The sequence below is a fragment of the Melospiza melodia genome, chromosome 23, assembly GCF_035770615.1.
Source record: "Melospiza melodia melodia isolate bMelMel2 chromosome 23, bMelMel2.pri, whole genome shotgun sequence".
NCBI classification, from domain to species: domain Eukaryota; kingdom Metazoa; phylum Chordata; class Aves; order Passeriformes; family Passerellidae; genus Melospiza; species Melospiza melodia.
The window spans coordinates 11,959,588-11,987,129 of NC_086216.1; the positions used below are offsets into that span (position 1 = coordinate 11,959,588).

A 27,542-nucleotide genomic window follows, 5' to 3' on the forward strand; every position below is an offset into this window, starting at 1 on the left:
CCAAATGGGGTTTGGGATCAGGGAAAAAGGGATGAAAATGGAGGGAAATGTTTGAGGGAATGGGGGAACCCCAAATGATCCGATCCTGAATTCTCTGTGAGAAAAAGAGCTGGAATTCCATGGAAAACAGGATGATCACAAAAAAAAAAAAAAAAGGGATAGAAATGGAAGGAAACGTTTTGAGGGAATGGGGGAACTCCAAGTGATCCCACCCTGAATTCCCTGTGCTGGAATTCCATGAGAAACAGGATGATCCTACAGGGAATGGCCCCAAATGGGGTTTGGGATCAGGGAAAAAGGGATGAAAATGGAGGGAAATGGTTGAGGGAATGGGGGAACCCCAAATGATCCCATCCCGAATTTCCTGTGGGTAAAAAAGAGCTGGAATTCCATAGAAAATGAGATGGTCCTACAGGGAACAGCCTCAAAGGGGGTTTGGGATCAGGGAAAAAGGGATAAAAATGGAGGGAAATGTTTGAGGGAATGGGGGAACTCCAAGTGATCCCATTCCAAATTCCCTGTGCTGGAATTCCATGGAAAATCCCACTTCATCCTGCAGGGAAAGGCCCTGAGGGGGACTTGGGATGGCAAAAAAAGGGAAAATGGGAATTTTGGGGCAAAATCTGGGAATAACAAAGTTGGGTAATGCAGCACTTAAAAAATCAGGGAATTAAATTGCTGTGGATAAATGGGACTTTTGGGGCAAAATCTTCCTTTTCTCCAAGTTGGGAATACCAAAGTTGGGTAATGCAGCACTTAAAAAAATCAGGGAATGAAATTAAATGGATAAATGAGGGGAAAATGGGAATTGTGCCCCTTTTCCTGCCCAAAGCAGACGAGCCCATGGCCCAAAAGGAGAGGATGTCCCTTTAGGCTGAGCCTGCTTAAACCTCTTAAGCCCCTCTGAGCCGAGCCCAAAGGCTGCCAAGGTCCAGCCCTGCTGCCATTCCACAAATCCCTTCCTGTGATTCCGAATATTCCCGGGAATTCTGGGGCTGGGCGCCGTGCCTGGAGGGTTTCAGGCTCCCTAAGCCTGGGCTTGTTCTCGGAAAAGGGATGAAACGGGTGAAATTCTGGTCAATCCTTCAGCCAACCCTAAAATCACCAAAAAACCCCCAAATTTCACAAAAAAAAAAAAAAAAAAAAAAAATCGGGATTTTGCTGGAAATTGAGATCTCTGGTGGAAAAATTGGGATTTGGGATTCCTGTCCTGGATTTTGGGGTTGCTGCTCCCAGCTCTGCCCAAATTCCCTCTCTGAAATTGGATCTGTCCTTCCTCACCCTCCCCAGGGCCTCATTCTGGGGTCTCTGCCACCCCTGAAACCCCAAAAACTGAAGGAATTCTCCTACAGAAAGAGCTTTTTTAGCTTCTTTTCCTTGTCCTGACAGATTTTAGGGAATTATTCCAACCTCCCAGCTCCTCCTGTCTGGGGTTTTTGCATTCCTGGGAATTCCACCCAGCTCAGAAAACCCCAGGGAGCTGCAGGTGTTGGTTGGAGAGGGGAAAAGTGACACAAATCCCATAAAACACCCCAAAATCAGCTCCAGACCTCCTTAAATCAGGTTTTAGGATGGGAAAACTCTGGGATTTCAGCCACTGTGGATTCCCAGGGAATGTTTAGGATCATTTCCTTGGGGAACAGGACAGGAATGATTTAAATCCCATTTATCCGAGGTGCAGCCTCACCCTCACATCCCAACCCTGACCCCACAACGAAACCTCGCCTGGGGATCCTTCTCCAAACCAAAATTCCCACTAAATTGGGATAAAATCGGGAAATCAGGGAATGTGCCCCACTGGGGCTCTGCAGTTGAGCCAGGACTAAGCCTGGTTTAAAGTCCAGCCTTATCCAGGGGCTGCCGTGGGTTCTCCACAGCTCTTCCCTGGATTTTCCTGTGGATTTTCCAAAACTTTTCCCAGATTTTCCTGTGGGTTCTCCACAGCTTTTCCCTGAATATTCCTGTGGGTTCTCCACAGCTTTTTTCTGCATTTTCCTGCCTCAGAAAAGCCCCCACTGCCCCAAAAATCAGGAAAGCAGGATGCACATCCCATGGGATGAATTTGTTCAAAATCCCCCAGGTTTGGGATATTTCTGACCCTTCCTAAACTTGACCTTTCCCCCGAGGAGCAGCAGGAGCTGCCCTGTTGATTTTTGAGATGAGCTTTGGATCTGTGCACTTTTACAAGCCCCAAAGTTGCTTTTCTGAGGGAAAAACCACAAAAAAAAACCCCAAGAATCTTTTCCCCCTCCCACCACAGTGCTGGGAAATAAAAACCCCAAACCCCACCTGGAGTTGTTTCCATTTCTTCCCCCGTTTCTCCCTGCTTTAACCCCAAAACTTCACCGCAGGATCCCAAATCAAAAAAATAAAAAATAAAAACCCCAAACCCTACCTGGAGTTGTTTCAATTTCTCCCTGCTTTAACCCCAAAGTTTCACCACAGGATCCCAAGTAAAAAATAAAAAATAAAAAATAAAAGCCCCAAACCCTACCTGGAGTTGTTTCCATTTCTTCCCCCATTTCTCCCCGTTTTGACCCCAAAGTTTCACCGCAGGATCCCAAACCGCCGCCGAGGGCCCGAGTTCCCCCGTTCTCCTTTTTCTCCTTTCTCCTTTATGCACTGCAGCTCGCTAAACTCCCGGCTTAGGGAGCAGATTACGGCACGAAAATCCTGCCCTGCTCGGCTCCCATGACGGGAAGTTACCAAAGCGCCGGGATGCGCTCGGGAAGGCGGCGGGAAGAGCCCAAAATCCCAAAATTCACAGTGGGAAGAGCCCAAAATCCCCAAATCTGTGACTTGGGGCCACTCTCCATGGTTTTTTTTTTTCTGCCCCAGACACCTCAAAATTGGGGGTTTGGTTTTCAGGGAGAAAAAAAAAAAAATATACAGGGTGAGGGAGATTTGGTGGTTGTGGGGTTGAGGGTTTGGGTTTGGGGTGTTTTGTTTTTAATATGGAAAGTGAGGGGTTTGGTCCAAGCCACCAAAGTGGGGTGGAGTTGTTGGTGAGGGCAGTTTGGTGGTTGTGGGGAGGAGGGAAAGGGGGGGAAAAAGGGGGAAAGAGGGGGAAAAAAGGGAAATAGGGAAAAGGAGGGGGAAAGGAGAGGGAAAGGAGAGGCAAAAGGGGAAAAAGAGGAGAACAGGGGAAAAGGAAGGAAACTTGGGGAAAATGAGAGGAAAAAAGGGGAAATAGGGGAAAGGAGGGGAAAAGGAGGGGGAAAGGAGGGGAAAAGGAGGGGAAAAAGGAGGGGAAAAGGAAGGGAAAAGGAGGGGAAAGGAAGGAAGGGACGTGCCCCTGCTCCCGCCTCCGCCGAGGGCACGAAGGAGCTGCCAGCAAATCAAAAATCTCATCCCATGCAAAAAAATGGGAAAACTTCGGCTGGGCCTGAACCCGAATGCAAATTTCCAGCAGGGGGGTGGAAAATCCCAGCCCCTGGAAGGGCTCGGCTGCCGCCTGGGTTCGCTCCCCTGTGAAATGTTAATCTGCCCTGAGGAGCGGCAGAACCCGGCGGGAGCTCGCTGTGATTCCCCAGGGCTGTCTGGAACCCCAATCCTAATGGGGAAACTCCATCTGAATCACATTTCCTTGGGTAAAACCTATTTGGAATAAGGTGTGGTTCCTGGAGCTGGTCTGGAACCCCAATCCCGGCAGGAAAACTCCATCCAAATCCCATTTCAATGGGAAAAACCCATCGGGAACAAGGTGAAATGTCTAAAAGCTTTCTAGAACCCCAATTCCAGCCAGGAAAACCTCTCCAAGTCCCATTTCAATGGGAAAAACCCATCAGGAACAAGGTGTGAAGGTTGTGGAGAACTCCAATCCCAACAGGAAACCCCTCCAACCCCATTTTAATGGGAAAGACCCATTGGGAACAGGGTGTGATGTCCAAAAGTTTTCTGGAACCCCAATTCCAGCCAGGAAAACCTCTCCAAGTCCCATTTCAATGGGAAAAACCCATCAAGTACAAGGTGTGAAGGTTGTGGAGAACCCCAGTCCCAGCAGGAAAGACTCAACACAATGGAAAACTCTCCAACCCCAACTCAATGGGAAAAACCCATCAGGAACATGGTGAGATGTCTGAAAGTTTTCGGGATCCCCAATTCCAGCAGGAAACTCCCTCCAACCCCAACCCAAACCCCATTTCACTGGGAAAAACCCATTGGGAACACGGTGAGATGTCCAAAAGTTTTCTGGATCCCCAACCCCATCAGGGAACCCCCTCCAACCCCATTTCAATGGGAAAAACCCATCGGGAACACGGTGTGAAGGGTGTGGGGAACCCCAATCCCATCAGGGGCCCCCTCCAATCCCATTTTAATGGGAAAGACCCATCGGGAACACGGTGTGAAGCTTGTGCAGAACCCCAATCCCATCGGGAACCCCCTCCAATCCCATTTCAATGGGAAAAACCCATCAGGAACATGGTGAGAAGGGTGTGGGGAACCCCAATCCCATCGGGAACCCCCTCCAATCCCATTTCAATGGGAAAAACCCATCAGGATCATGGTGAGAAGGGTGTGGGGAACCCCAATCCCATTGGGAACCCCCTCCAACCCCATTTTAATGGGAAAGACCCATCAGGAACACGGTGTGAAGCTTGTGCAGAACCCCAATCCCATTGGGAACCCCCTCCAACCCCATTTCAATGGGAAAAACCCATTGGGAACATGGTGTGAAGGGTGTGGGGAACTCCAATCCCACCAGGGGCCCCCTCCAACCCCATCCCAACGGCCCCACCAAACCCAGGACGGGCGGGTCAGCGTCACCACACCGCGACCCCGATTTAACCCCAACCCCAACCCCAACCCCAACCCCAACCCCAACCCCTCCCTGCATTTCGGCCGCCCCGGCACTCACTGGTCCTGCTGGCGTTGTCGTTGGCGCTCTCGGGCCAGCCCTGCCCCTCGTCCGTGTCCGAGGGCTCGCGGGGCCCGAAGTGGCGCTCGCTGCCGCTGCGGTCGCGGCTGGAGCCCGGCGAGCGCCGGCGGCGCCGCTTCCTGCGGAACCCCCGCGGCACCGGCACCCCGATGTAGATGGAGTGGTAGTCTGGGAACCGGACAGGAAGGGGTTAAAAAATCCCGGTTTGAAATGATGTGGGCGGGGGGGATAATTGCAGTGAAAAATTCATTTTTGTGGGAGAAAAATTCCTGGTGAAAATGATGTGGATGGAGTGATAATTGGAATAAAAAATTCATTTTCCTGAAAAAAGATGTCATTTTTCTGCGAGAAAAATTCCTGGTGAAAATGAGGTGGATGGGGTGATAATTGCAGTGAAAAGTTGATTTTCCAGGGAGAAAAATTCCTGGTGAAAATTATCTAGATGATTAGAAAATTGAAATGAAAACCTCTTATTTCTGGGAGAAAAATTCCTGGTGAAAATGATGTGGATGGAGCAATAATTGGAATAAAAAATTCTAAAAAATCTCCTCCAGAACCTTCCTGGGATTTCTCTCACCTTCCTCATCCTCGAATCTCCTCCGGGCGCCGCCGAGGCCGTGCTCGCTCATCCCATCCTCATCCTCCAGCATGGTCCGGCTGCTCGGGGAGCTGGCAAGGGTTGGGAGCGGGATCTGAGATCATGGGATCTGGGATTTTATGGGATCTGGGATTTTATTGGATTCGGGATTTTACGGAATCTGGGATTTTATGGGATTTGGGAGGGGAAGGAGCTCTCTGCACACCTGCCAGGAGCTCCCTGCTCTGGGACCCTTCCCAATGGGATTCCCAATGGGATCCGTGGGGACCCTCGGGCACCTCCTGTGCCACCCCCGCCCTCCCCTCCCCACAATCCCAAAATTTCCCCGGGATCCCATCCCCATCCTCCAATTCCTGCTGGGCAGAGGCTCCAGAACATTCCAGAGATTTCCCAGCGCAATTCCGGACACGAATTTCCATGAATTCCAGAGCCTGGCACAGTTCCTGACCACAGTACCAATTCCCAGGAATTCCAGAGCCCCCCGTTATTCTGGGGTGAGCCCACACATCCCAAAGGGATTTTCCCCACCCCTGATCCCACATTTCCCTGGAATTTCCCCATAATAATTTCCATTATTCTGGGGTGACCCCACACATCCCAAAGGGCTTTCCCACCCCAAATTTCCCTTTCCCACCCCCGATCCCACATTTCCTTTCCACTCCCCGCCGTTTCCCCTTTGATCCCGGAGGGGCCTGCCCCGACGCTGCTGCTGAGTTAATTAACGGCTCCCTAATTAGCCGAGCCCCAGCGATTGCCTTTCACACTCGGCTGCCCCGGCTGTTTCCATTCCCGCCCGGTCGATGCTCCCAAAGTCACTCGGAGGGCGATTCCCGCAGGTTCCAGCTCTTTCGGGGACAAAAACCCCAAATCCGGCCAAAAACCTCAGAAATGGGAACGGCCGGGGCTGCTGGGGCTGGCAGGGAGGGAATTCCTGGCCCTTTTACCCGGGAAAATCAGGTTATCCCAGTCCAAATTAAATCCAGGTTATCCCAGTCCAAACTGAATCAAATTTATCCCAGTCCAAATTAAATCCAGGTTATCCCAGTGGGGATATTCCCTTTTACCTGGGAAAATCCAATTTATCCCAGTCCAAATTAAATCCAGTTTGTCCCAGTGCAGTTCAAATCCAGTTTATCCCAGTCCAGCTCAAGTCTGGTTTACTCCAAGCTAATTTAAATCCAGTTTATCCCAGTCCAGCTCCAGTCCCATCCCAGTTGAGATCTAAATTAAATTTCCAAGATTTGGGATTTTTTCCATCAACCTCACGCTTTTGGCAGGATTGATTTAATTTAAGGGGAAACAAATTCAGGGTTTTTCCTCAGGAGGGAAACCCCAAACTGGGCAGTTTTAGGGATAACATTGAGCCTTGGCTTCCCAAGAACATTCTGGGGTGAACCTGAGGATTTCAGGAAGCTGGAAAAGCACAAAAAGCAGCAAAACGCCCCCAGGAATAGCTTTACTCTAAAAATTATCTTTTAAAAAATAAAAAATCCCAATCCCCAGGAAATCTCAGCAGATTGGGGGTCCTGGGTGATGGATTGGGGTACAAATCCTTTAAACGGAGATAAAATGGGATTTTGGGGGATCTGGACGAGCTGGAAGCACAAAGAGCCCCCGGGTAAAGCCAGGCTTTGTTAGGCACGCTTAAATGGAGGCTCCCGATCAATCCCGGGCTCGGACATCTGGGATTTTTCACACATGGAGATTTTCCCCCCTAAATCCCCAAAACCCAGCCAGGAGGAGGAACTGGAGCTGGAAAACCCAACTGGAATTCCAGGGAAATCTGGGCAGGGAAGGCAAACCCAGTGCTGCCCCCGATCCTGTGAAACCCCAAAAGGAGATTTCCCCAAAAGGGAGATTTCCCCAAAGGGAGATTTCCCCTTCCAAACTGACCTGGAACTCCCCAAAAAGAGATTTGGGATCGGGTTGTGAGGTCAGGGAAAAGTGGGATTGATGGGAGTCAGAGCTGCTCTGCCAGCGACCCCAAAGTGCCAACCCCAATCCCACAAAATCCCAAAAAGGAGATTCCCCCAAAAACCAGATTTCCCCAAAAACCAGATTTCCCCAAAAACCAGATTTCGCCTTCCAAACTCACCTGGAGCTCCCCAAACAGAGGTTTGGGATCTCTGTGGGGTCAGGGAAATGTGCAATTGTCAGGAGTCAGAGCTGCTTTTCCAGCGACCCCAAAGCGCCAGCCCCGATCCCACGAAATCCCAAAAAAACCAATTTCCCAATTTTCCAGACTCACCTGAGGCTCCCCAGGGACAGCTTTGGGATGGGGCTGTGGGGTCAGTGGAGTCGGGACTGGCAGGAGTCAGAGCTGCATCCCAGCGATGCCGATGCCGATGGATCGATGGCGGCCGGAGCATCACGGGAGCTCCAGGGGAGGGAAGGGAAGGGAAAGGGGGGAACCCACGGGATCGGCCCCACACGGGGACGGGGATTCCGTGTGGGATCGCTGGGATGGGGGAAATCCAGCCCAGGCTGCAGGGTTTGGCTTTGTGGGGTTTGGGGGATTCGGGAGGGAACCGCTCTGGAGTTTAGGGAATGGCAGGGAGCTCCAGCTGTGGGATGATCCCAGATCCCCTCAGTAGGATGATCCCAAACCCCATCCATGGGATGATCCCAAATCTCCTCAGTAGGATGATCCCAAACCCCATCCACGGGATGATCCCACATCCCCTCAGTGGGGTGATCCCAAACCCCATCCACGGGATGATCCCAGATCCCCTCAGTGGGGTGATCCCAAATACAGCACAGGGATGATGCCAAATCCAGCACTGAGGTGATCCCAAATCCCCATCCATGGGATGATCCCAAATCCCCTGGAGAGCCAAGCTCAGCCCCCAAGGGATCCCTCCCAGGTTTGGGGTCAGGATTTCCATTGGGAGGGTTTGGGGTCAGGATTTCCATTGGGAGGGTTTGGGGTCAGGATTTCCATTGGGAGGGTTTGGGGTCAGGATTTCCATTGGGAGGGTTTGGGGTCAGGATTTCCACTGGAAGGGTTTGGGGTCAGGATTTCCCCTGGAATTGTTCCCAATTCCATGTTTTCCCTTCCACCCCATGATTTCACGGTCAGCCCCGCTCCCTGCAGCCTTTTATGGGAACATCAATAAATCCCATCCCATTTCATCCTAGTTTGCCCAAAGGAAATACAGGACCTGAGAGGAAAAATCCCTTTTGTTTTACATTTTTCCCAACAGGAGCTGAGAGGAAAAAAATGCCAATTTTCTCCCAATTTTACCAAAGGAAATCCACAACCTGAGAGAAAAAAATCCCATTTTTTCCAATTTTCTCAATGGGAGATGAGAGTAAAAATCCCATTTTTTTACAATTTTCCCAACATGAGCTAAGAATAAAAACCCACAATTTTTTCCCCAATTTTCCCAAAGGAAATCCACGACCTGAGAGGAAAAATCCCATTTTTACCCATTTTCTCAATGGGAGCTGAGAATAAAAAAACCCAATTTTTCCCCAATTTTCCCACAGGAAATCCACGAAATTTTCCTATTTCCAAAATATGAAAAAATCCTGTTTTTTCACAAAGAAAATTCAGGACCTGAGAGGAAAAATCCCATTTTTTTCCGTGTTCTGCTATGAGTCCGAGTCCGAGCGCTCCTCACACTTTGCGGAGGAAGGCGGCTCCTTCATCCAACTCCTCCTCCTCCTCCCAGCCGCCATTCCCGGTGCTCCCGTTATTCCCGATGCTCCCGGTGTCCCCGCCATTCCAGCTGTTCCCGTTATTCCCGATGCTCCCAGTGTCCCCGCCATTCCAGCTGTTCCCATTGTTCCCGATGATCCCGGTGTCCCCGCTATTCCAGTTGTCCCCGTTGTTCCCGGTGCTCCCGGTGTCCCAGTCATTCCCGTTATTCCTGGTGCTCCCGCCATTCCCGTTATTCCCGGTATTCCCGATGCTCCCGGCGCTCCCGGTGTCTCCACTGTCCCCGTCAATCCCGTTATTCCCGGTGCTCCTGTAGCTCCCGGTGCTCCCAGTGCTCTCCGTGTTCCCGGTGTCCCCGTTATTCCCGGTGCTCTCGTAGTCCCCATTATTCCCGTTTTTCCTGGTGCTCTCATCATTCCCGGTACTCCCGTTATTCCCGGTGCTCCCGGTGCTGCCGTAGCCGCCGTCCCGGGGCAGGCACCAGCAGCAGCCGGCTCCGCTCAGATCCAGCGGGGCCGCGCCCGGGCCCGGCCGGGAATCCACGAAATCCCAGCGGGAACGGAGCTCGTTCAGCTGCTGCCAGTGCAGCCAGGCCATGGCCAGGCCCAGCACCTGGGGAGAGAAACCCCAAAGGGTCCGGGCCATCCCAAAAGGGTCAGGGAGATCCTAAAGGGGTCCCAAAAGGGGCAAGGAGAGCCCAAATGGGACAGGGATATCCTAAAAGGGGACAGGGGTATCCCAAAGGTGTCGAGGATAGCCTAAAAGGGGTCAAGGACACCCCAAAAGGGTCAGGGAGACCCCCAAAGGGGACAGAGACACCCAAAAAGGGTCAGGGATGTCCTAGAGGGGACAGGGATATCCTAAAGGGGATAGGGAGACCCCAAAAGGGTCACGCATATCCTAATAGGGTCAGGGACACCCCAAAGGCATCAAGGAGATCCCTAATGCGATCAGGGACATCCCAAAGGGGTCAGGGATGTCCTAAATGGGGACAGGCACACCCCAAAGGCATCAGAGAGACCTCAAAAGGGTCAGTGATATCCTAAAGGGGTCAGGAATATCCTAAAAGGCTGAGGAATATCCCAAAAGAGGACAGGGATATCCTAAAGGGGTCAGGAATATTCAAAAAGGGGTCAAGAACACCCCAAAAGGGTCAGGGATATCTTAAAAGGGGACAGGGACACCCCAAAGGCATCAGAGAGACCCCAAAAGGGTCAGTGATATCCTAAAGGGGTCAGGAATATCTTAAAAGGGTGGGGGATATCTCAAAAGGGGGCAGGGATGTCCTAAAAGGGGACAGGGACACCCCAAAAGGTCAGAGAGACCCCAAAGGGGACAGGGACACCCCAAAAGGGTCAGGGATATCCTAATGGGGTCAGAAATATCCTAAAGGGGTCAGGGATATCCCAGAAGGGGACAGGGATATCCTAAAGGGGTCAGGGACAGCACTGGGATAAGGGGATAATAATGGGATAATTAATAATGAGATAATAATGGGATTGTGCTGATCCCCACCCCGAGCGAATCCTTTGGCATTTGGTGTTTGCAATCCCATTTCCATGGTGTCGGCTGCAGCCTCGCTCCCATTATGGAACTGTCACCAGTCCCCACTAAAATCCCAATCCCGATCCCCCAGAGCCAGAAAAACCCTTTGAAATGGGGGATTTGGGGCAAATTGGCATTTTTGCCTCCTGGAAGGATTTGTGTGTGAATTTCATGGAAACAGAGCCGGGGCTGGGGCTGGGATGGCTCCTGCTGCTCTGCTGAGGAATCCCAGAAAAAATGGGAATTGTGGAAGGGAATAAAACCATCCAAACCCGATCCCAAATCCCAGAGAAAATGGGGAATTTTGGAAGGGAATAAAGCCTTCTAAAGGCTTTAGCCAGGATCCCAAACCCCAGAGAAAATGGGGAATTTTGGAAGGGAATAAAGCCTTCTAAAGGCTTTAGCCAGGATCCCAAATCCCAGAGAATATGGGGAACCAAAGGTAATAAAATAAAAGGGAATAAAGCCATCCAAGATCCCAAATCCCAGAGAAAATGGGGAATAAAAGGGAATAAAACCATCTGAACCCCTCCGTCAGGATCCCAAATCCCAAAGAAAGTGGGGATTTCAGGAAGGGAATGAAACCATCCAAAGGCTTTAGTCAGGATCCTGAATCCCAGAGAAAATGGAGAATAAAAGGAAATAAAACCATTCAAGATCCCAAATCCCAAAGAAAATAGGGAATTTTGGAATGGAATAAAACCATCCAAAGGCTTCAGTCAGGATCTCAAATCCCAGAGAAAATGGGGAACAAAACCATCCAAGATCCCACATCCCAGAGAAAACAGGGAATAAAAGGGAATAAAACCAAGATCCCAAATCCTAGAGAAAATGGGGAATAAAAGGGAATAAAATGATCCAAACCCCTCAGTCATGACCCCAAATCCCAGAGCAAATGGGGAATAAAAGGGAATGAAACCATCCAAAGGTTTTAGCCAGGATCCCAAATCCCAGAGAAAATGAGGCATAAAACCATCCAAGATCCCAAATCCCAGAGAAAATGGGGAATAAAAGGGAATAAAACCATCCAAGATCTCAAATTCCAGAGAAAATGGAGAATATAAGGGAATAAGCCATCCAAAGGCTTTAGTCAGGATCCCAAATCCCAGAGAAAATGGGGAATAAAACCACCCAAGATCCTGAATCCCAGAGAAAATGAGGAACAAAACCATCTAAAATCCCAACTCCCAAGGAGAATGGGCAATAAAAGGGAATAAAGCCATCCAAGATCCCAAATCCCAAGGAAAATGGTGAATAAAAGGGAATAAAACCATGCAAAGGCTTCAGTCAGGATCCCAAATCCCAGAGAAAATGGGGAATAAAAGGGAATAAAACCATGCAAAGGCTTCAGTCAGGATCCCGAATCCCAGAGAAAATGGGGAATAAAAGGGAATTAAAAAAAAAGGGAATGAAATAAAAGAGAATAAAGCCATCCAGGATCCCAAATCCCAAGGAAAATGGTGAATAAAAGGGAATAAAACCATGCAAAGGCTTCAGTCAGGATCCCAAATCCCAGAGAAAATGATGAATAAAAGGGAATAAAATAATCTAAAATCCCAAATCCCAAGGAAAACGGGCAATAAAAGGGAATAAAACCATCTAAAATCCCAAGGAAAACGGGCAATAAAAGGGAATAAAACCATCTAACCCCCCCAGCCATCCCACCCCCCTTCCCGCCCCTGCTCTGCGTCACGGCCCCGCTCCCGTTCCCGATCCCGATCCCAAATCCCCGCTCCTGTCAGGGTTATGGATGGATCCAATATCGGCTCCGCGCTTACGGCACCGCGGGGAGACGGGAGCACAGCGGGGCGGGCTGGGCTGCAAAACCAGAAAATGGAATTTTATCTGGGATTGGGATCCTGGGACTGCGGGGTTTGGGATGGAGGGATGTGCCTGTTCTTCCTGGATGGAATTTCAGCGCCCAAGGGGGGGCAAATCCATGGGAAAGGATTTTTTATTGATCCAGGGGGTGAAGAAATCCCAGGAGCTTTGGGAATCCATGAAAAAAATCCATAAATCTCAGGAGCTTTGGGAATCCATAAATCCCAGGAGTTTATGGGAATCCCTAAAAAAATCCATAAATCCCAGGAGTTTATGGGAATCCATTAAAAAAAACATAAATCCCAAAAGCTTTGGGAATCCATAAATTCCAGGGGTTTATGGGAATCCATTAAAAATCCATAAATCCCAGGAGTTTAAGGGAATCCCTAAAAACATCGATAAATCCCAGAAGCTTTGGGAATCCATAAAAATTCCATAAAACCTGGGAGTTTATGGCAATCCTTAAAAAAAATTGATAAATCCCAGAAGCTTTGGGAATCCCTAAAAAATCCATAAATCCTAAAAGCTTTGGGACCCCATAAAAACCCATAATTCTCAGGAGCTTTGGGAATCCATAAAAAAATCCATAAATCCCTTTTCCATGGGAATTTGGGAACATTCCCCAGTTCTGGCTGGATCCTGGAATGTTGAACTTCCCCAGAGTTTACAAAACCCAAATTGGGGTTTTTTCCCCCTCATTTTTTGGCTTTCCATTCCCTACACTGGGATTTCTGCAGAGCTCGGATGGAAAAATCCCAAATCCCCCATTCGTTCCCTTTTCCCTCCCCCCGGAGCCTGGGGGAGGCTGGAGAAGGAACAAATCCCAAATTAATCTTCCCAGGAAACGCTGAGCGTTCTCCATCCCTGTCAGCCGGAGATGGAAAACGCCCGGCGGGGGAAAATTCCGCGATTTCCACGGAACGGGCTCGTCCATCTCCGGCACTGCGGGAGGGAGGGATGGACAGACGGACAATAACTCACAGGGATGGATGGGACAGAGGGACAATAACTCGCAGGGATGGAATGGATGGGACAGACAGACAAAAATTCACAGGGATGGATGGATGGATGGATGGATGGATGGATGGATGGATGGATGGATGGATGGATGATGGATGGATGGATGGATGGATGGATGATGGATGGATGGATGGATGGATGGATGGATGGATGGATGGATGATGGATGGATGGATGATGGATGGATGGATGGATGGATGGATGGATGGATGATGGATGGATGGATGGATGGATGGATGATGGATGGATGGGATGGATGATGGATGGATGATGGATGGATGGACGGATGGATGGATGGATGGATGGATGGATGGATGATGGATGGATGATGGATGGATGGAGGGATGATGGATGGATGATGGATGGATGGATGGATGATGGATGGATGGATGGATGGATGGATGGATGGATGGATGGATGGATGGATAATGGATGGATGGATAATGGATGGATGGATGGATGGATGGATGGATGGATGGATGATGGATGGATGATGGATGGATGGATGGATGGATGGATGGATGGATGGATGGATGATGGATGGATGGATGGATGATGGATGGATGGATGGATGGATGGATGGATGGATGGATGGATGATGGATGGGATGGATGATGGATGGATGGATGGATGGATGGATGGATGGATGGATGGATGGATGGATGGATGGATGGATGGAGGCAGAGTTTGTGCCTGACCCGGAGTGGAGGGGAAATGACCAAAACCTCTCCCATGGGATTGGAGTTTTCCCTTTAGAAGGGCTGGGGTGCTCCTGGATTTGGGGGATCCTGGATTCTGCCCAAGCTGCAGGAGCAGCTCCTGCTCGGTGCTGGATCCCAGCAGCATTCCAGGGATTTGCCACTGCAGTTCCATCAGCATTCCAGGGATTTGTCTCCAGCATTCCAGGGATTTGCCCCCATCATTCCAGGGATTTTTCCCCCATCATTCCAGGATTTTTGCCCCCACCATTCCCCATTCAGGCACCTCTCCAGCTCCATCAGCATTCCCAATTTTTCCCCCCAGCATTCCCCATTAACCACTCCAGACCCATCAGGGCTCCATTCCCGTGGATTTCTCCCCATTAGCATTCCCCATTAGCATTCCTCATTAGCATTCCTCATTAGCATTCCCAATTAGCAGCCTGCTGTTAATGGACCAGGCCTCGGCATGACTTTCCCTGCCCCACCAAAGGATTTTTTGGGATCCCAAAGGATTTTTCCACATCCAGCAAGGAAAAGGAGCCCGAACCCTCAGCACTGAGAAGCCCAAAACTGCGGGGTCACCCCTGATCCCGGGAACTGCAGCTGGGATTGGGAATCGCAGCGGGAATTTGGGGAATTGGAGCAGGAATTGGGGAATTGCAGCTGGAATTTGGGAATTGCAGCTGGAATTTGGGCATTTGGGGATCTGGGAATGTGGGATTTGAGGCGTACCTGGGGCAGCAGCAGGGAGCAGACGATGGCCAGCGTGGCCTGGAAGTTGTCCTTGAGCCAGAGCCCCACGGCGTGGATGCAGCCCCGCACGTGGATGGTGCCCAGCAGCTCCAGGCGCTGCCAAGAGGAGATGGCATCACAAACTCCCGGGAATTTTGGCTCAGGTTGGGGGATTTGGACCCAAATCATTGCCCCAAGGGAGAGGTTTTTGTTCTGGGGCTTCCAAAGGAGCTGAGGTGGGAACAAATCCCAACTTCGGGGCTCTGAGATATCCTGGAGCGTCCAACTCCCTCAGATGGGGCCTGCCCGAGCTGGGAATTCCTGTAAGGAATTCCTGTAAGGAATTCCCGCGTTTCTGCCAGGAATTCCCACATTTCTGCAGGGAATTCTGCCACCAGGAATTCCCACATCTCTGCACTGGGCTGATCCCTGGATCCCTCTCCCACTGGGAAGGGCTGAGGCCACTCCCAGGTGAGAATCCCAGAGCACCAAAAATGCCCCAAAATTCCCGGGGAAAGCCCCAAAACGGATTGGGGAAGGGGAATTCCCGCAGGGAGCGTTGGATTTTTGGGATTTGGGGGGAAAAAAGAGCAGAAAATTCCCAAAAATATCCAAAATTCACCTCCTTGTCCAGGGCGCGGTACCCGCACAGGGTGTTCACAACTGCTCCGGGAGCCTGCGGGGAACGGCACGGGAAGGGTTAACCCGGGATAGGGGCGGGGCTAACCCGGGATAGGGGCGGGGCTAACCCGGGATAGGGGCGGGGTTAACATGGGAAATCACCAGAAATCCAAAGGAAATTGGGAATTCTGGAGGGGCCCCTCGGAATTTGGGGTGTCCCTGGGGCTGAGGGCGAATCCCATTCCCAAACCATTCCAGGGTTCTGGAGCGGGGCTGGGAGAGCTGGGAATGGAGAAGGGACATTCCAGGGAGAGCTTCCAGAACATTCCAGGGCCTGAAAGGGGCTCCAGGAGAGCTGGGGAGGGATTTGGGATAAGGGATGGAGGCTCCTTCAGCATTCCCAAAAAAACCTCCCCAATTTCTCCCCCTCCGGATTAAGGGAATTTTCCCCTCTCCCTTCCCCCTGCTCAGGTTTTATTTTTACCAAATTATCCCAAAAAAACCCCAAAAAAGCTCCCTGCAGGAATTCCATCTCCAGGAGCCTCAATCAAGGCCTTGATTAGAGAGCAGCTCAAATCTGCATCTCATTTGCATATCAGCCTAATTAAACCCCTTCACATTTCCCTGTTTCTCCATTAAGAACAATGAGGGATTGATGAGGAATTCTCCTCGTTGCCTTTTTGGGGTTTATCCCAAACTTTCCTAGCCTTGCTTTGGGATATCTGGGGATTTTCAGGATCCTGAGGTTTCGTCCTGGGATGGAATCCTGGAGGAGGGCTGGATGAAATTCATTTTTAGCAAAAGTTTGCTCTGCAAAATTTTTGAGGGGAATTCCCTGGGAATTTTGGGATTTTTCCCTGGAATTCTGGGATATTTTTCCCTTGAATTCTGGGATGTTTTTTTCCCTCAAATTTTGGGATTTTTTCCCTGGAATTCTGGGATATTTTCTCCATGGAATTCTGGGATTTTTCTCCTGGAATTTTGGGGTTTTTTTCCCCTGCAATTCTGGTATATTTTCCCTGGAATTTTGGGACTTTTTTTCCCTGGCATTCTGGGATATTGTCCCTGGAATTTTGGGATTTCTCTCTAGAATTTTGAGATTTTTTTCCCTGGATTTCTGGGATACTTCCCCAGGAATTTCTGGGATATTTCTCCCAGGAATTCTGGGATATTTTCCCTGGAATCTTGGGATTTTTTTTCCCCTGGAGTTTTGGGATATTTCCCCTGACACAGCAGGAGTGGGGAAGGAAGGGATCTCCCCAGGAATTTTGGGATTTTTTCCTCTGGATTTCTGGGATATTTTCCCTGGAATTCTGGGATATTTCCCCAGAAATTCTGGGATTTTTTCCCCTGGATTTCTGGGATTTTTCCCTGGGTTTTTGGGCCGTTTCCCACTCACCCCTCGGACGCAGCACGAGTGGGGCACCCCGCAGGCCAGGGCCCCGCTGCCGTTGCACCGGTGGTACTGGTTCACCTCCCAGTCCCGGAATTCATCCCCTCCACAGCAGGAAAACTGCAGGGAAAACACAGGGAAATCACAGGGAAATCACAGGGAAAACACAGAGCTGGAAACCCCAAAATTCCAGGTACTGATTCACCTCCCAGTCCCGGAATTCATCCCCTCCACAGCAGGAAAACTGCAGGGAAAACACAGGGAAAACAAAGAGCTCGGAACCCCCAAAATTTCAGAGGAAACTGAAGGAAAAAGACAGCAAAAACACAGGAAAAACACAGGAAAACCACAGAGCTGGAAACCCCAAAATTCCAGGGGAAACTGCAGGAAAAACAAAGGAAAAACACAGGAAAAACTGCAGGAAAAAACACAGGGAAAACACAAGGAAAATCACAGGGAAAACACAGAGCTGGAAACCCCAAAATTCCAGGGGAAATGGGAAAAACACAGGGAAAACACAGGAAAAAAACTGAAAAATAAAGAGCTGGAAAAGCCCAAAATTCCAGGGGAAACTGCAGGAAAAACACAGGGAAAACACAGGGAAAACAAAGAGCTGGAAACCCCAAAATTCCAGGAAAAACACAGGGAAAACACAGGGAAAACACAGAGCTGGAAACCCCAAAATTCCAGGGGAAATGGGAAGGGATTCCCACTCCAAAGGGATTTGGGGTTGGGATTTTGGGGGGAAATCCCTCCCTGGGAAGGGCAGGGATGGAATTCCCAGGGAATTTTCCAGCCCTGGAAATTCCTTAAAAATCCTTAAAAAGGGACTGGGAGAACAGGGAATGGATTCAGGGTAATGGGATCATTAATTGGGATCATAATTAATTGGGATGATGGGATTCCCAGGGAATTTTGGATCCTTGGAAGTGCCCAAGGCCAGGCTGGAAAAACCTGGGATGGGGAAAGGGAATTTTAGGATCCCATCCATCCCAATCCCAGAATTCCAATCCCATTCCCCTTCCCAATTTTCCCTGCTCCCAGGGAAGTTTGAGGGTTAAAAGAAAAGGGAATTTTTCCCATTTATCCCCATTTCAGAGGGGTTCAGACCCATCCCCATTTCCACACTTTAATTCCAGGTGACAAATCCCTTTTTTCCAGAGGCAGGGATGGATCTGGGGGCTCTCAGCCACCCCACAAATCCCCACCAGCCCCTCAGGGATTTCTCTTCCTGTCAGGATAAATTGGGATCAAATCCTGCAGCTACAAAGGGAAAAAATTCAAATTAAAAAAAAAAATCTCTTTGTTTCCTGCAGCAAAGATAAAAAAATTCCAATCAAAGTCACCCCGAGTCCTCCATGGAATAAAAATGAGCCTGGGCTGGATTTTGCCCATTTTTTAAGCACTAAAATCATCCAGGAACAGATTTTGGGAGAGGTTTTCCCTCTGCTCCCATTTTCCAAGGAAAAACCTGAAAATCCAGGGGAAAACACTGAAAATCCAGGGGGGAAATCCTGAAAAATCCAGGGGCAAAATCCTGAAAATCCAGGGAATTTCAGGGAAATCCATGGGAAAATCCAGGGGCAAAACACTGAAAATCCAGGGGGGAAAACCCTGAAAATCGAGAGGGAAAAATCTTGAAAATCCATGGGGAAAAATCCTGAAAATCCAGGGGAAAAATCCAGGGGAAAATCCAGGGGGAAATCCTGAAAATCCAGGAGAAAATCCAGAAAATTCAGGATTTCCAGGGCAAATGAGGCATGGGATTGAGAATTCCTTGGGAAATCTCCCCTTTTCCCATCCAAACCTTTTCCTGCACAAAATCCAGGATATTTTTGAAGTCCAGGTCGTCGTAGTAGTGCCGGATTCCCTCCTGGATGTTGGAGTGGAAAACCTCGTTCATCTGGATGGAGAAGCACAAAAGTTGGGAAAATCCATGGGAAACACAGAATTCCACATTTTCCACACCAGAGCAGGGATTTACCCATCCCAAGGTGATTTTTTGGGATAAAATCCACAATTTTGGAGCTGTCTGGATCCATTCCTGCCTCATCCAAACCAAGGAATTTTTATCTGCCTTATTTTTGCTGTTCCTCATTTGCATATCAACAAAGCTGATTTGCATATCGAAATTAATTGCTGGTCGTGGCTGATTTCACCTGAAATCCAATTAATTTTGGGATTGGGGGTTTGATGAAAATCCGTTGTTCCAGAGGGGGATTTGTGCTTCCCACAATTCCCCCTTTATCTGGCCTTTAATTCACTTTTGATATCATCCCGATTAATTAAAATTGATTTTAAATTAATTTTACTTTAAAACTCCTGCTGCATCCCAGAGTTCCATCCTGAGGAATTGCAATTCCAGTTTTGGGAATGACAATTCCATGTCCAGGAATAAAAATTCAATTTTCAGGAATGACAATTCCATTTTTGGGAATAGCAATGGAATTTTTGGGAATAACGATTCAATTCTCAGGAATAACCATTCCATTTTTGGGAATGACAATGGAATTTTTGGGAATAAGCATCCCATTTTTGGGAATGACCATTCTGGTTTTTTGGGAATTACAATGGAATTTTTGGGAATAATTATTTAATTTTTGGGAATAATTATTCAATTTTTGGGAATAACCATCCCATTTTTGGGAATGACCATCCTGTTTTCAGGAATGACGATTCCATGGTCAAGAATAAAAAAATTCCATTTTTTGGCAATGACCATCCCATTTTAGGGGATGACCATTCTGTTTTTGGGTATGACAATGGAATTTTTGGGAATAACCATTCAATTTTTGGAAAAAACAATGGAATTTTTGGGAATGACCATCCCGTTTTCAGGAATGACAATTCCATGGTCACGAATAAAAAAAATTCCATTTTTGGGAATAACCATTCCATTTTTGGGAATGACAATGGAATTTTTGGGAAGAATGATTCCATTTTTGGGAATGACCATCCCATTTTTGGGGATAACCATTCAATTTTTGGGTATGACAATGGAATTTCCGGGAATAACCATCCCATTTTTGGGAACGACCGTCCCATTTTTGGGAATGACCATTCCATTTTTGGGAATGCCGATGGAATTCCCGGCCATGTCCATGTCCCACCTTGCTCTCGAAGATGATCTCCACCAGGATCAGCAGCAGCTCCGTCAGGAAGATGAGCAGCAGCACCCAGAAGAACTGTGGGAGGAGAGGACGGGTGGTCACGGATCCGACCCCGATGGGACACCCAGAAATGAGGAATTCGCCGCTGGAATTCCGGATTTTCCTGGAATTCTGGTGGAAATTCCACCTTGGTGTCCCCGTGTGTCACCGTCCATCCCAGAGAGGGGATCAGGAAGGATCGGGAAGGGATTGGGAAGGAATCAGGAAAGATTGGGAAGGAACTAGGAAGGGAATGGGAAGGGAATGGGAATGGATCAGGAAGGGGATGGGAAATATTAGGAAGGACCAGGAAGGGATTGGGAAGGAATCAGGAAGGGTCAAGAAGCGACTGGGAAGGGATCAGGAAGGATTGGGAAGGGAATTGGGAAGGGATCAGGAAATATTGGGAAGGATCAGAAAGGACCAGGAAGGAGATTGGGAAGGACCAGGAATGATTGGGAAGGGAAAAGGAAGGGAACAGGAAATATTAGGAAGGATAAGGAAGGATCAGGAAGGGATTGGGAAGGGAGATTAGGAAGGATCAGGAAAAATTGGGAAGGAATTAGGAAGGACCAAGAAGGGATTGGGAAAGAATCAGGAAGGATTGGGAAGGGAACGGGAAATATTAGGAAGGACCAGGAAGGGATTGGGAAGGATCAGGAAGGATTGGGAAGGGAGACTGGGAAGGATCAGGAAAATTTGGGAAGGAATCAGGAAGGACCAGGAAGGGAGTGGGAAGGATCAGGAAGGATTGGGAAGGGAACAGGAAGGGAACGGGAAATATTAGGAAGGATCAGGAAGGGTTGGGAAGGGACTGGGAAGGAGCCCGAGGGTCCAAACTAATTCCGGATTTCTCGGAGGAACTTCCCGAGGAAATCTCCCTCCGGCCCCGCATGCTGAGTCAGGCAGAGCCGCTCAATTCCGATTCAATTAACGCGGGCCGCTAACGAGCTCATCAATCCCCATTCCCGCAGCAGCCTCGGGAACTGATGGATCCCTGTGGGAGCTGCTCCTTCCCTCCCTTAACGATCTCCGAGCTTTGGTTCCTCCTTAATTATCCCCAAACCCGGACGTTCCAGCCCCAGGACACCCAATTTGGGTGCTTTAATCCTGTCCTTCTGGGGCAAATTTGGGGTGAATTCCTGTCCCTCCAGAGCCCAAATCCCGTGGGTTGGGGTTGGGCTTTCCAGGCCATCGATCCCGGGGGTTTGGGGCCGTTGGGAGCGGCGTGTTCCCAGTGGATGCCGTGGAGGTGGGAGATGGATGGAGCTGTCAGCTGCACCCGAGTGGGCACAAATCAGCCAAATTCCAGTGGGAATTGCACAGAGCAGGCACAAATCAGCCAAATTCCGGTGGGAATTGCACAGAGCAGGCACAAATCAGCCAAATTCTGGTGGGAATTGCACAGAGCAGGCACAAATCAGCCAAATTCCGGTGGGAATTGCACAGAGCAGGCACAAATCATTTGGAATTTCAGTGGGAATTGCACAGAGCAGGCACAAATCAGCCAAATTCCGGTGGGAATTGCACAGCTCCAGGGAGAAACCAGCCCAGCTCCTTTGGAACACCAATCCCAGATCCTTGGAACCCAAATCCAGGCTTAAAAAAAAATCCCAGATCCTTTAAAACCCAAATCCAGGTTTAAACACCAATCCCAGATCCTTGGAACCCAAATCCAGGTTTAAACATAAATCCAGTTTTAAACACAACCCTGGATCCTTTTAAACAAGATTCCCAAATCCTTTAAAACACAAATCCAGGTTTAACACAAATCCTGATCTTTTAAACATGGACCTGGAGCCTTTTAAAGACAATCCCAGATCCTTTTAAGATGATCCAGATCCTTTAAAACACAAATCCCAGATCCTTTTAAAGACAAATTGAGTCCTTTTAAATCCAATCCCGGATCCTTTAAAACACAAATCTGGATCCTTTTAAACACAATTTCCATAAAAAACCCCAAAGCTGCAGCTGCCAGCCCCAGCTCGGCTCCAAGAGCTCCTCCAGGGCCTCTCTCCCTGATTTGCTTTTGTTCTGGGAATTCTCCTGGAAGGGACCGTTCCCATCCCACCAGGCTCTGATTGCTCCTTCCTGCCCTCGGCAATTCCCGGCCTTTCAGCGCCCCTGCCCACAAATCCCGGAGGGGGAGGCGCTGCTGGGAATTGGATTTTTCTGGGAATTGGGATTTTTCTGGGAATTGGATTTTCTGGGAATTAGGATTTCCTGGGAATTCTGTTTTCTTGGGAATTCGCATCCCAGGTGGACCTCGGGAGGGAAAACGCTGTGGAATTCCCTCCATGGAGCCCCAAACCACGGAGGTGACACCAAATCCACGGAATTCCCAAACTATGGAATTTACCCTGGATCCGTGGAATTCCCAAACCATGGAGATGACCCCAGATCCATGGAATTCCATGCAGGTGACCCCAAAATCCATAGAGATGATCCTGAATCCATGGAATTCCTTGGAGATGACCCTGGATCCGTGGAATTCCATGGATGTGACCCCGGATCCATGGAGATGACCCCAGATCTGTGGAATTCCCAAACCATGGAGATGACCCCAGATCCATGGAACTCCATTGAGATGACCTCAGATCCATGGAGGTGACCCTGAAATCCATGGAATTCCATGTATGTGACCCCAGATCCAAGGAGAGGACCCTGGATCCAAGGAGATGATCCCTAATACATGGAATTCCACGGAGGTGACCCTGGGATCCATGGAATTCCCAAACCATGGAGGTGACCCCGGATCATGGGATTCCATGGAGATGACCCCAAATCCAGGGAATTCCATGGAGGTGATCCCAGTCCCATGGAGATTACCCTGGAATCCATGGAGATATCCCTGGAATCCAAGGAATTCCATGGAGATGACCCCAAATCCATGGAGATGACCCCAGACCCATGGAATTCCACAGAGATGACCCCGCAATCCATGGAATTCCACGGACGCGCCCCCGGACCGGTGGAGATGCCCCCAAATCCATGGAATTCCACGGACGCGCCCCCGGACCGGTGGAGATGCCCCCAAGCCCGCGGCGGGCGCTCACCGTGCGGAGCAGGGCGCGGTTGTCGCGCAGGCTGCCCACCATGCCCACGAAGGACACGAGGAACACGCAGGAGCCCAGCAGCAGCAGCAGCACGGCCGGCGCCAGGAAAATCCCCTCGAGCGTGCGGTGCCGCTGCCGCTCCGCTCCGCGTACGCGCCCAGCGCCAGCAGCAGCAGCCCAGCAGCTGCGGGGGAAAGTCGGCAATTAGTCGGGATTCTTGGGATTTATGGGGTTTTAGGGTTTCCAGGGGTTTTGGGGTTTTTCGGGGTTTTTAGGGGTTTTCAGGATTTCCAGGGTTTTGGGGTTTTTCAGGGTTTTTCAGGGTTTTTAGGGGTTTTCAGGATTTTTGGGGTTTTCATGGTTTTTAGGGGTTCTCGGGATTTCCAGAGGTTTTGGGGTTTTCAGGGTTTTTAGGGGTTTTGGGGATTTCCAGGGTTTTTGGGGGTTTTTCAGGGTTTTTAGAGGTTTTCAGGGTTTTCAGGGTTTTTCGGGGTTTTTGGGATTCCAGAGTTTTTGGGGTTTTCAGGGTTTTTCAGGGTTTTCCAGGGTTTTGGGGATTTCCAGGTTTTTGGGGGTTTTTCAGGGTTTTTAGAGGTTTTCAGGTTTTTTCAGGGTTTTTCGGGGTTTTCGGGGTTTTCAGGATTTTGGGGGTTTTCAGGGTTTTTCGGGTTTTCGGGATTTCCAGGGTTTGGGGTTTTCAGGGTTTTTCAGGGGTTTTAGGGGTTTTGGGGATTTCCAGGGTTTTGGGGTTTTCCAGGGTTTTTGGGGTTTTTCAGGGTTTTTAGGGGTTTTCAGGATTTTTGGGGTTTTCAGGGTTTTTAGGGGTTTTTGGGATTTCCAGGGTTTTTCAGGGTTTTTAGGGGTTTTCAAGATTTTTGGGGTTTTCAGGGTTTTTCAGGGTTTTTTCGGGGTTTTAGGGGTTTGGGGGATTTCCAGGGGTTTTGGGGTTTTTCGGGGTTTTTCAGGGTTTTTAGGGGTTTTGGGGATTTCCAGGGGTTTTGGGGGTTTTGGGGGTTTTCAGATCCATGGAATTCCCTCCCCGGATCCCAAACCATGGCAGTAACTCTGGATCCATGGAATTCTTCAAGGAAGACTCCTTAGAGCTGGTTTGGACTCTGAATCCATGGAATTTCCTCCCTGGGATCCCCAGCCGTGGAGGTGACTCCGAATCCATGAAATTTAGGATTTTTTTGGGGTTTTCAGGATTATCGGGGTCAGTTCAAACATCCGCTCTCCGTTTTGTGGAAAGAAATTGTCCAGCAATTAATTGGGCAGTAATTATGCAAATGAGGCCGGAATTAGGTCAGGCTGAAAGGCTCCGGATTCCCTGGAGCAGAATTCCTGTCTGGGAACATCCCAGGGATGGAGGTGGGAGGGGTTAAACCATCCAAAATGGGGATTTTTGGGGTTGTTTTCCCGTTTTTTGGGGTTGTTTTCCCATTTTTGGGGGTTGTTTTCCCATTTTTTGGACCAATCTGAGCCCCTCGCTGGTGGATTCCCCATGGAGCTCTCCCAAAATTCCCCCAAAAATCCGGGGAATTGTCCCAGGGTTCATCCACGATTCCCAGAGTGGAATTGGGAGGAAAACCCCACAATTCCTTCAGCACCCCAAAAACCTCTGGGAAACCCCAAACTGGGAGGGATCGGCTCCTTGGAACCCAAATGTTGGGATTTGCTGTGGATTTGTTTGGAATATTGCACAAATCCCACCCAAACTCCACCAGAGCCAGAAACGTGGGAGAAATCCGGAATTTTTGGGGTTTCTGGGAATGTCACAGAGCTCTGGCCCCTCGGAGCTGACAGAGCCTGGAAAATCTGGGAGATAATCCCAAAAAATTCCAAGTTTTGGTGATTTTTGGCCGTGGCCGAGCTCATTCACGTGTCAAAAATCATTAAAAACCGAATTAAAACCATTTCCGGGCACCTGCAGAAGAATTTTTGTGCTCACACCTGAAAAATCAGCCCCACCCCGAGGTTATTTAACCCTGGGAGGAAATATTTGGAAATAAAGTCAGAATTACCCAAAATAAACCCCAAAAGGGGAGGAATTCCCGGTTTTCCCCTCCCTTCCTCCCGCAGGTGTTTGCAGCTCCCAGGTGCGGGGAAATCCCGCCCGAGCAGAGTCCACGGTTTCAAAACCGCCTAAAATTCAATTTCTTACATTTGTTTGGGATTTTTCCGGCAAAAACGCGGCTGAAACCCCTCGATGTCTGCAGGGGGCACCTGGGGGGGTGAAAAAATTGAATTTTTTTAGTTTTTTTTCTGCTCCAAATGGGACTCGTGGCCACAAAGGAATCACGGGGAGGATGAGGTGGGAGAAAACCCCACGACCGGCGGGTTCACCCCGAAATCGCCACGTTTGGAGCCAAAAATTGCCCTAAATTGCCAGTTTGGGGTGGTCCAGGGGGTTCGGAGGCACGCGGGTTTTCCTGAAGGATTTGGGGTCTGGAAGGGGAAACTGAGAGGCGGAAAAGCGAAAGGGGCTGGGAAAGGCAATTTCGGTTGGAAAAACGTGGAAAAACGTGGAAAAACGCTGGGAAACACGGGGGAAATGGGAAATAAAGGGGAAAAATGGGGGGGAAATGGGGAAAAATGGGGGGGAAAATGGGGGAAAGATGAGGAAATAATGGGGGAAAATGGGGGGGAAATGGGGGGAAAAACGGGGGAAAATGGGGAAATAATGGGGGAAAATGGGGGGGAAATGGGGGGAAAAGGGAAAGGACGTACCGAGAAGAGCGTGGCGTAGGCGGAGAGCGCGAATTTGATGCTGTAGTAATAAAAATTGGACTCGCGGCAGGTCCGGCCCATGCCCGGCTCGTCCCGGCCGCGATCCCGGCGGGGATCGGGAACCCCCGGTGGGGATCGGGAACCTCCGGTGGGGATCGGGAACCCCCGGCGGGGATCGGGAACCCCCGGCGGGGATCGGGAACCCCCGGCTGCTCCCGGCTGGGATCGGGAACCTCCGGCTGGGATCGGGAACCCCGGTGGGGATCGGGAACCCCCGGCTGCTCCCGGCTGGGATCGGGAACCCCCGGCGGGGATCGGGAACCCCCGGCTGGGATCGGGAACCCCCGGCGGGGATCGGGAACCCCCGCTAGCGATCGGGAACCCCCGGCTGCTCCCGCCCGTCCCGGCCGCGGTTCCTGCGGGCGATTCGAAGCCGGGGCCGTTTCCGCCCGCAGGGCCGAGCGCGGCCGCGTTAACCCTTTGGAGGCTGCGGGAAGGAGCGCCTGGGAAGGGATTTTCCAGCAGGGATAAATAAATAATCCCGGGAGAAACTGAGGAGGAACCACCTGCGCTCCCGAGGCTGCTGCAGCCGCGCAGGGACCTGGAATTGCTGGATTTTCAGCTTTTTATTCCTTGGGATTTTGATTTTTTTTTTTTTTTTTTTTTTATCCCCTCAGTTTTTGATCCTTCCCAGCCCCTTGGATTTTGAATTTTCTTTATTTACCTCTGAATTTTAATTTTTTGGTCCCCAGTTTTGACCCTTTAGATCTCCTCAGTTTCGATCCTTTTCAGCCCCTTGGATTTTGATTTATTGTATTTGCCTCGATTTTTAAAAATTTTTTAAATTTGCCTTGAATTTTGGATTTTTAGATCCCACTCGAATTTTATTTTTCTATTTTTTGGATACACCTCAAATTTATTATTTTTCCACCTTCACTTTGAACAACCCAGAGTGAAAACTTCACTCCCCAAAATCTGGAAAATTCTTTCCCAAAGAGCTGAGCCTGGCAGGATTGTGGGGTTTGGAGGGAATTTGGAGACCCCAAAAAAGGGAGATCCCAATAAAGGGGAACCCCAATTAAAGGGAGGCCCTGATCAATGGGAATCCCCAGTTAAGGGGAGCCCCTGATCAAAGGGATCAATTCCAATTCCAGGGGTTTGGGAGGAGGTAGAGCCTGGAGCTGCTCCTGCTGTTCCTCAATCCCAGATTTTGGGATCCAATCCTCGGCTGGAGGAGCTGGAAGCTCTCAAGATGGGAAATTCCCAAGAGGATGAGGATGGATTTTCTCTGGGATTTGGGGGTCCCCTTGCTTGGGAAGGTGCCACATCCTTGTCCAGGATGTGATTCCCACCTGGGAATTCCATTTTTTTTCCTGGAATTTTGGCCTCTCTCCTCTTCTTCACAAACCCCAGCACATCCCAAAGCTCCTTTGGGAACACCCTGAGCACATCCCAGATCCCATTCCCAGTTCCCATTCCTGCATTCCCAGTTCCCATTCCTGGATCCCATTCCCAGTTCCCATTTCCCATTCCCAGTTCCCATTCCCAGCTCCCATTCCCGCATTCCCAGTTCCCATTCCCTGCTCCCATTCCTGCATTCCCAGCTCTGCCATTTATTAATTCCCCGCCTGGAATAAACC

At 49.7% G+C, this 27,542-nt stretch overlaps 1 protein-coding gene across 1 annotated transcript; it reads right to left on the reverse strand.

Annotated features, from left to right (window-relative positions):
• Positions 1 to 8,979: 8,979 nt before the first annotated feature.
• LOC134428405 (tetraspanin-15-like) lies at positions 8,980 to 26,101 on the reverse strand. The gene is given in 9 exon segments (XM_063175115.1): positions 8,980 to 9,750; positions 14,957 to 15,073; positions 15,579 to 15,632; positions 16,977 to 17,090; positions 18,778 to 18,873; positions 20,081 to 20,155; positions 23,176 to 23,318; positions 23,321 to 23,359; positions 25,899 to 26,101. Coding segments are annotated over 9 exon segments (1,377 nt in total). The 5' UTR covers positions 25,984 to 26,101; the 3' UTR covers positions 8,980 to 9,096.
• Positions 26,102 to 27,542: the final 1,441 nt, after the last annotated feature.